At 37.5% G+C, this 10,051-nt stretch overlaps 1 protein-coding gene across 1 annotated transcript in view; it reads right to left on the bottom strand.

Moving 5' to 3' along the window:
- Positions 1–10,051, bottom strand: part of CCDC178 (coiled-coil domain containing 178) — a 189,303-nt gene that overhangs the window by 137,082 nt on the left and 42,170 nt on the right. The window contains 2 exon segments of the mRNA XM_019473739.1: positions 3,670–3,831; positions 7,320–7,382. Of these exon segments, the coding sequence (XP_019329284.1) occupies positions 3,670–3,831; positions 7,320–7,382 (225 nt within the window).

Here is a 10,051-nt window from a genome sequence, read left to right as displayed (position 1 = left end):
CCCCCCTCCTTACTTCACCGAGAATCGAGAATTCTACCATTTCATGGTCGCTAAGCCCAAGACGGCCTCTGACACCACATCTCCCACCAGTCCTTCTCTGTTAGTAAACAGCAGGTCGAGCGAGGCACCTCCCCTGGTAGGCTCACTTACCAGCTGTGTCAGGAAGTTGTCTTCCACACACTCCAGGAACCTCCTAGACTGCTTCCTCTCTGCCGTGTTGTATTTCCAGCAGACGTCCGGGAAGTTGAAGTCCCCCACGAGAACAAGGGCTAGTGATTGAGAGACTTCTGCCAGCTGCTTGTAAAACGCTTCATTCGCCCCTTCATCCTGGTTGGGTGGTCTGTAACAGACTCCCAGCAGGATATCTGCCTCGTTGGCCTTCCCCTTCATCCTTACCCATAAACACCCGACCGTATCATCATCACAATCGTTGAGCTCTATACAATCGAAACACTCCCTAACACAGAGCCACCCCACCGCCTCTCCTTCCTCGCCTGTCCCTTCTACTACTTTATACAGTGTTTATCATCTTACAGCAAAATATCACTGCTTACTCTGCTCCCCATGCTTCTTTACTTTCCTTCTGTAAGAAAGTTACAAATAGAGTTCTGAAATCAAAATATATATTTGGAATAGCTTCCATGGAATTTGTATAAAGGGCAAAATAAAGGTTTATTACTTATTATCACTAACTCATGAAAAATACAGCTAAGGACAGCTAACAAGAAGAGGAAGAAGAAAGAAAATAAAATGTTGGGATATCTAATTTTTATATTTGTCATTAATCCATTCTATTATTAATTAGCACCTCAAGAAAAACAGAAGTTCTTGTCTATCGTATTAATTTCATTTGCATTGTTAGTGTGAGCACCAAATATTAAATGACAGAAATTATTATTAATACATGTAATAAGGAAAATTTTACATTACTAAATATGCTTATATAAATTGTATAATAGTTATATTATTCAAAGATTTAAATTCCATTTAAACTATATAACAAAGAATATGAAAATAGGTATTAATATTTCCATTCTGAAGCAATAACCTAAACCTTTAATTAATGAGAAGGTTCTTCCTTGAAATTACCAATATCTTTCACATATCATTCACATACAAGTCTGCTTGTGCAAACTCTGTTTCCAAGCTTTTAAAACAGAAGCAAATACACAGCTATAGACCATGATGTATAACTTACACCACACCTCTCCAGGTTTCCAGGAAACTAATGATGTGATCTTTGTCACATTGCTTCTACTTAGTTTTAGTTGGGGAAGGGCTAACAACATTAGTCACTGCCAGTAATGTGTTGTTTTGAAAATACTATTAGCTATTAGAGGAATCTTCTTTTTTAATTTTTCAATTTGACTTATTAAACCTGCATCAAAAATAAACTATCACATAATCCATTATCTGAACTCAAACTATTCAACATCCTCCATCTCTCCTCCAAAAATGGTGAAGTATTGCTACATGCAGACTATGTCAAGAACACTTCAACTAGAATAACACTAAAAAACTGGAGAAGACAATCTTCCATGACAAGCTATCTACTAGTAGTTGGATAACTAAACTATAAACCTACAGACTGATTCTGCGACAAAAAGCTTCTCACTGAGGTAGCAGAAATTCTTGTATCTGGGCTTTGAGCAAAAATAAAAAATCCTGTATCTAAACTGAATAGGCTCAAAAGACGTTGATCTTACTTGATTGTGAGAATGTTCCATAATAAGCATATGGGTTATTGAAAGCTCCTATCCTTAGTGCTGAACATAAACCATCAATAGCTAGTTTTGTTTCCTATTGATTTGGAAACAAAAATGAAGGCATTTTGCTTTTTCTTTTCTGGCAGTAAAGTCCAGTCAAAATGCCCTTCTCTTTCAGACACTTAAGAAATGATTACTTCTTTCACACCGATTTCTGTATTTTCAGTTCAGGTCCCTAAGTCACTTATTTCCTTTGCCAAAAACCGGGAAGCTTCAAATACCTTCCCTGGATCGTAAAACTGCCTGTTGCAGCGAACAATGCATGCCCACCTATTCATACAGTGTGGGGCAGCTCACATTTGGAAGGACTTGTTTGCAAGGATTTGCACATATTTCATGGTGCCATATAGAACAAAGGCTTTGAGTAGTAGGCAAAGCTTCATTTAAGCGTAATGATAGAAGGACAGCCCCCAGTTTCAGTGTTGCTGGTTTGTACAGTTACCAGTGTGAAAGCCAGGCTCTGTTTCACTCATGATAGAAGACTAAAAACAATTGAAATTTTTCCCATGTTTCCAGTTGTTTTCAGAGCCATTTCCCAAAAGAAGAAAAGGAATAGCACCTGCTCAAGAAAAAGACATACAAAAAGGATAAAGCAAAGGTATGGAAATGCTCTTAATTTAAAAAAGAAACAAACAAACAAAACCAAAACCAAACTCTGGCTAAATTACATTCCAAACAATTCTGCAAAAGAAAGACTGAATGGTTTTGTTTGAGGGGTTTGCTTCAATATAATGTACAGACATTACATCTTGCACTAAACTAGGGTTCAGATTTTGAATATTTCCACATCATTTCAGAACAATAAGGTCTGTTTCTACAGATGTTTGTTGAGGTGGCAGGGGGACATACAACTATCAGCATTGCTTAAGGAAATGAGCATCTACCTAGCTAAGATCTCATGTTTGTACAACTACTACTGAACTGATCTACTTACTATCAGGTATTTTTGAAAAAGGTCCATCATTGTAATACCTTGTTTTCAAACAGTAATTTATTCAGATAACATTGTCCACTTTGTATTCTGCTCTCTATTACCGCTGTTGTAGCACTCCATATAAGCAAAACTTTCAAAGATCTAAAAGATCACCAGATCTAAAAGAGGAAAGTCTAATAATGAAAGAAACGTTTCTCAGTCATACAAGTTTAGTCAGTATTCCTGTTACTCTCTTGAGCAGGTCTGGAAAAAAGGTTATTTCTCCAGAAATTTTCCCAAGGTTTTAACCTCAGGGAAGGTTAACACTACTAGTATACCCTGCAAATATGGGGAACGGGCTTACTAGGTCATCACTGGACAACTGGAGGAAAATGGCTCTTTGGCCATACTTTCAAGATGATAGAGGGACCAATCAAAACATGTCATACTGTAACAGTAGGAATGCTCTGCCAGAAGCATAAGAAATGCTTGGAAGAGAGTACTTAAGTAAATTCAAGTAGGTTGAGGACCTGTTTTAAATACAAAAATCTTCTGTTTCTTTTTCTTATTATACAAAACAGACCTTTCATGAGAGAAAGGAAAAACATTTTTATCAGTATCACCCATAAAGCGGGGAAGCGAAGAAGGTCTCCAGCATGCCATGGCTGGGGGCTTATACACTAGTTGCTCTCTTCAGCTTATAAGTAAGCAAAGAAGTACAAAGGAAACAAGCAAGTACTAAACAGTCCTCCCTTTTGCAAGAAAACAGACCACAGAAGTTAAAAGAGACAGGAAGATTTTTCTAGTACAGAAAACAAGAAAGGACAAAAATAAGGCTGGAATTGCGTTGTTTTGTTACGTTGTATCACAGTGCAACTGCACAGCTGCAAAATCCAACTCTTCTGAGCTATGGACTTCTGTTTCCTCTTATTTTTTTCTAATAATGACAAAAAATACGCTAGTGAGTGGTCCAGAATCTACTGCTTTTACCTCATGGTTGTCTTTAAATATATCTTTATTTCTTTTAAATTTTGTTTCTAGATCAGCTACTTGTCTCTCAATCTCTTCTATCCTCTTCATATCTACCTCTCTTTTCTTGAGTTTCTCTTTTTGCTTTTCCTCTAGCTCATCATATATTGCTTTAAGCCTGGCCTGTTTATTAACATATATATAGAATTAGCTTTCAGTATTTCAAAAGCAGAAGTAGAACATGAAAACCCAAAATCTGAAAGAACATTTATACCGTTAAGTAAACACCATGGATAGACCAAAAGTTCACAAATAAATCATAAGGTGATTAAAAATGTCTTCAAAATGAAGAAAAAGTTGGCCATTAAATGAGCATATGTCAGAAGCCTTTGAATAGGAAAAGCTGAATAGCCAGCAGAACTGGCAAACACAAATACAGCAGAGGAATCAGCAAGAAATATTAGGAAATGTAAAAATGATGTTGAAGCAGACAATGAATTTACAGTACTATTTAAGCAAATAGTAGAAAAAAATTCCATAAAAGAGGAATTAAAATTCTAAATATTAATGTCAAGAGTGAAAATCTTTTCTGATGGGAAACATAATCACCATAGCCATGTTCCTAGATTAAAAAAAAAGGAGTGAAAAAAGAGAAGGAAAACACTGCAGAGCGAAAAGGAACAAAATGTTTGCAAAATAAATGAACACCCTTCAAGGTTGGGAAATACAAGATCCAGCATACATCCACTCCAAACTTCTCCCCTCCACCCAAAGAAATAAAGAGAAAGATAGAGAAATATTATGTACCAGTAGCTGTGTTCTTCAGAATGGGCAGGTCTTACATAAACTTACAATTTCTAATATCCCAAATTCACCATCACTTGAATTCAAATAATTATTTATCTGTGTAGCAAAGACTGAATACACAACATCTGATATTGAGACATATATAAACACACACACATACATATATTTAAAGTGGAATGCAGCTGGCAACATTTTGAATTCCTTTCATCTGTAGAAGCAGAGTGAAATAAGCCAAGAAAATTATGGGAAAGAGGGCAAGAAATGACCATACATGTGACTTACTCTTTTCAAAGTATTATGCTACATGGTAAATAACTCCTTTTTCTAGTTTTAAATAATAGTCCACAAACATAGTTATCCTTACCCGGAGTGTTTCATTAAGTTTTGTCGTATTAGTAAGAAAAAACCTCTTGACAGCAAGGATATGAAGGTTGTCTAAGCCAGAGAAATGAGGCTTTGGAAGAAAAATAGAAAAAATAGGTTTAGTTGAAACAGAACTTTAAAACCACTTTAAAAGAAGTACAAGATGCATCTCAAGAACCTCTTCATCCTGAAAAAAACATGAACTACAATGAAAAAAGCAGTTCTGAGCACAACATCTACTTCCCTTTAGGAAAGCATTCTTTTGTTTCTGTCTGTAAAAGGAAAGAAGTGGGCTAAAGTTGCCACTGAAGATCTTTACCAAGAATCAAGAGAAAGAAAAGAGATTTTTAGTTTCAATGAATAATCGAAAAGGATCAGTACTGGTACCAAAAAGGGAGGAAGATGTTTGGAAGCGCCAAATCAAGCCTGTCATGCTGTAGCAGACAGGCCCGGAAACATTCCCTTCAGCCTTCTCTGAAGCAAAGCCTGAGAATCAGAGGGAAGTTGTGCGTCAACCACAATTGCATGTGATGGAGACCTTATGCACCACCTGGCTTAGAAGAGGAACATTCAACACTTCCTGCTAATGTCTGGGACAAACAGGAACTGCAAGATCTCTCTTAGGGCTTGTCTTTCTAGAAATGGGAGACGTAGATACTAGATTCTGCTGTTGACCTCTTGCACAGTTCAAAGTCACAGAATGGAAGAGAACAAGCTTTGTAACAAAAGCAAAATAGAGATTGTGAATGTCCAGAAGCAAATAAAAAAGGTTCAGACTTGTCTCTCTCTCAATTAAAAAAAAAAGGAACAAAAATCTCAGAAGGACCTCTGGTCATCACAGTAAATCCAACATTCAATTCTAAAGAAAAATAGCCTCTAACATCTCTCAGAGTAAATCTCTCCTGTCTGAGACCACTGCCAAAGGAGCCAAAGGCATTTTCTGACTCAAGGACTTGCAGTAAAAGACTGAAATGCCTCCCTCCAGTTCTGGCTGTGTTCTTTTGATCCCACACGATGTTGGATCAGAATCCAACATCAGAACACTCACAGCATATGAGTATTCATCTCAGGATGAGCAGGAAGGAGCAATGGAGCCAAACAATCCTGTATCTCATAATGGTGAGAGTGGGAGCGTTAACAGTACAAATATTTTTCCCAGAAGTATTACATGTCTCCATCGGAAAGTAGAGATGAATCTCAATGGCACTCACCAACTATGAAAGGGCTCTCAGGATGGGTTATACACTGGTGTGCTGATGATGCATCACAGGAGATCTTTTCCAGTTATCAGAGGGATCTTGGATGAGAGGAAAGTCATTAATTGTACTGTTTATCTGGTATCAAGTTTTATCTAAGAAAAAGGCAACGCTTTTACTTCTTGCAAAGGACCTGGTTCAGCCAGTAGTGGCTCAAGGTTGGCACAACCATTACCACTGTATCCCATCTCCCCACAGGATGTGCCCAACAAGAGCAACTGGAAATCTGTTACTTGCCTTTATCTTACAGGCAGGCACCACTAACAGCAAGGTCAGTACCAACAGCCAGTTCAACAGTTGCTGATTTTGCCAGGTCTTCTGTATCATAAAGGTCTCTGTGTTACTGGACTGAAACTCTGAAGGAAACATTGACTTTGATTTTCTGCCATCATAGGGAACGAAGGAGTGATCTTTGGAAAGTTGCTGCTCAGACAGAAGGCAGAGCTTGGTTCTGACAACCCCACTTTAAGGCCTCCTATCTCTTGCTGGTGACACTGAATACAGACGTTAAGGACTTCTTCAGAAAACAGTCCTGGAGCTTCCACTCAGTGTCTTGCCTGAGGCTTTAAGACCTGGTAGTTATTACAACAGTTTGAATATGACCATTATCCATCCTCTTGCAGAATACAGCTGATGGAATCCATCTGCCAAAGGATGGATATAGATGGAATACCCCCTTTTGGTGATGCCAAACTTGGGATTTCAGTCAGAGGAGCTGAAGAAATATCAACACTTGCCTGAGGATGGCTGAAAAGCATCGCTGAAGTCCAGAAGAAAAGAGCTACATTTGACAATCGAAAAAGGGACACCAAAGCGTGTTGTGTGAATTTAGCAGTTCACTCCAGGAGAAAATAAATGGTGTTAGGGCCACCCTTTTTTACATATGCATGCGTGAATATAAGGTATGGTAAGGGTCTGATTGCACTTTCTACAGAAACAGAAGTAAGATATACAAATTCAAATTATGATGTCACTGCATATACGGATTATTACTAAAGGTTTTTTATCTTTAAAAGCAAACTGGAAATTATTGTGAATAACTGGGATACAACTACAGTGTTTCATGTTTTCATGAGTATTTAAATTTTCCTAGTTGTTAAACAGCAGGCATCATTACTTAGCAAAACCCATTAGCCTTCTATGTGAGTTGGTCACTAGGTACTCAAAGTTAATTCATGGTAGGAAGTAAAAAGAAGGTAGAAGAAGAATTTAGATTTGAAGTGAAATGGTTACTGTCATGTTTACTTGAGTCACTTTCCAAACTCCGTTTTGATCTTGAATTTCTTTTTTAAGATTCCACTCCGAATTCTTAGGGGAAAAAAAAGCCATATACAATGCATAAGAAAACAAGTTAATGGACAACAGCAATGAAAATTTAACATTAACATCACTGTAAGGATGAACATAGCTTTTAAATTCTTTCTCAAGTATAATAAAACTATATCAAAAAAGGAAATTGCAACAGAGTCTCAGGCACAAGAGGTAAATAAATATAGACCACAGTATAAGAAAAGCAACAATATTTTCTAGATCTAATGTAATTTATTTTTGGTAGCTTAAAATAATTAAATACACAAAGAAGCTGAGCTGGCTTACCTAAATGGATATTGAACATCAAATGTTCAAAATTCAAAAATCTCAGGGTCTTCTATGTTTTATATGATGAGACTTTTTTTGTAATTTCTAGTAAAAATCTGAACATGTTTCAGCCCTTTCTTATATGACTATCCTACTCATACCACTTCTAGGATAACAGTTATATAGCACATTGTTATAGTTTGTACCTTAAAAACCTCTAATCTAATGTATGTCAGATTAGCAGACCATCATAACTATACCTGATTACAATCTAAGTCCAACCCTAATTAGAGCTTTCTGTTTCCATTTTAAGTGAATTTAGGGAGTGGAAAACTGATTATTTAAGCAAAACTAGCCACAACATGGCCAATAGTAAAGTAAGAAATGGACTCAATCAATTCTGTTATTGAAATGTATTTATTCAAGATATTTTATTCACATCCATATCTGCACTTTGGAAGTGCATATGCCATCAGCACTTGGAGAGAGAGATTCCTGCATAAGGAGGTCATAAGCATCTCCCAGATGCCACATACATAAGAAAATACAAAAACAGATGCCAAACATCCCCATATATTCTCAAACCCCAATCCCAAAGATTATTAGGAACTTCAAGGAAATAGAAGTGACAGAGATGGGTGTTCATGTGGAAAACACATCTTGTAATCAATGAGCGAACGTGGTTTTTTTTTCCAGATGAAAGTTTATACATTTGTTCCAAGGATAACTCCAAGCAACAACTCGTGCCCATGGCCCTGCCCTCCCCCTCACACCTCCTTGCCCACATATGCATATAGTCTATTTGAATCCAAATCTCTGAGTCTATTCGACAAACTGTGGCATCTGGACTACTCTCCAAAATGTGGCAACATTTTGAATGACGAATGATAACATTTGGTGATTGCATGAATATATTTTTCACTCTATCCAGTAGCCCAAGGATACAGTTTAACTGGTGGTTACAGACAGACACTTTTTTCAGACACCAGGGGGTAATTGCTCTCACAGAACATCAGCAGAGACCAGGCAGTCAACTACAAATTGCACCTTCATTTATATGGTCATATTCAAAATTCACCACTATTCAACTGTTGCTTAGGTAGAGAGGTATCTTAGCTTCTGTGCGCTCCATTCACGCTAACTTCTACCTTGCGAATAGCTCTTGCAGCTGGTCACCTTCCCTGTGTATGTCTGCATGTGTATATGTATGCTTTAAATTATTATAAACACAGTGCTTTTGCTAATTTATGATAACTAAGTCTAAATATAACAATGGTAACTTAAAGCTGTTGGCAGAATGGCCATTATGCAAGGGGTAGGAATGGAGGTATTCGTTGACAAGGTCACTGAAGCAACTTGAGTGGTGCTGGAAAGCAGTCTTATCACTGAAGACAGGACCACTAGTAATGGCTTCATGTAGAAGTTAAGTTGTACCAACAAGTAAACCAGATTACTTACAGAATGAAATTCCATCTCTAACCATAAATGTATAGCTTTGAGGTACATTTCTGACTGACTACATGCCCAGGATGTTAACACTATGACTTGAGAAAAGAGCTTGAGGAACAACAAAATCCAAAAAGTAACACTGTAGTCAAATTAAAAAATCAATTTTTTATAAAAATTTGAGGAGTTCATTAAAAACTTTATGAAGAACAGCTAAATGAGTAAAATACTTATGAGTCAGACAGAGATTACTTACAGATATCATATTGGAGGCTCAAAGCACATGCAAGCCAAGTTTTGACAGACACTTTGGAAATATCAAAAAGAAAATCAACACCACTAAACAGAAGGGAAGCTATTAGCAGCAAGACAAAAAAGTTGAAATTATGTCTAAAAAAAGGAAAACAGAAAAGATACTGAACTTTGCTTATTTAAATGTAAAAATACCATCAGGCAAGCTAAGTAAGAGTTTTTGGAAAAACCTGCAAGGGACATAAAACAAGTCTTTTTCCAAACACATCTGATAGGAAGCCTGCTAGAGACAATGTAAGGCCAACAGATGATCAGAAGCACTTAAAGACAGACTTACCATGAAGCACTCAGAAAACAGAATGATAGTGTCCTGGTTTCGGCTGGGATAGAGTTAATTTCCTTCCTAGTAGCTGGTACAGTGCTGTTTTTTAGATTTAGGATGAGAACAATGTTGATAACACACCGATGTTTTAGTTGTTGCTAGGTAGTGTTTACGCTAGTCAAGGACTTTTCAGCTTCCCATGCTCTACCGACTGAGAAGGCTGGAGGTGCACAAGAAGCTGGGAGGGGGCACAGCCAGGACAGCTGACCCAAACTGGCCAAAGGGACATTCCATACCATGTGACGTCATGCTCAGTACATAAATTGGGGGAAAGCTGGCCAGGGGAGGCCGCTGCTCGGGGACTGGCTGGGCATCAGTC

This window comes from Aptenodytes forsteri, unplaced genomic scaffold, assembly GCF_000699145.1.
Source record: "Aptenodytes forsteri isolate BGI_AS27 unplaced genomic scaffold, ASM69914v1 Scaffold23, whole genome shotgun sequence".
Taxonomy (NCBI): Eukaryota; Metazoa; Chordata; class Aves; order Sphenisciformes; family Spheniscidae; genus Aptenodytes; species Aptenodytes forsteri.
This window is presented reverse-complemented; position numbering and strand designations above follow the sequence as displayed.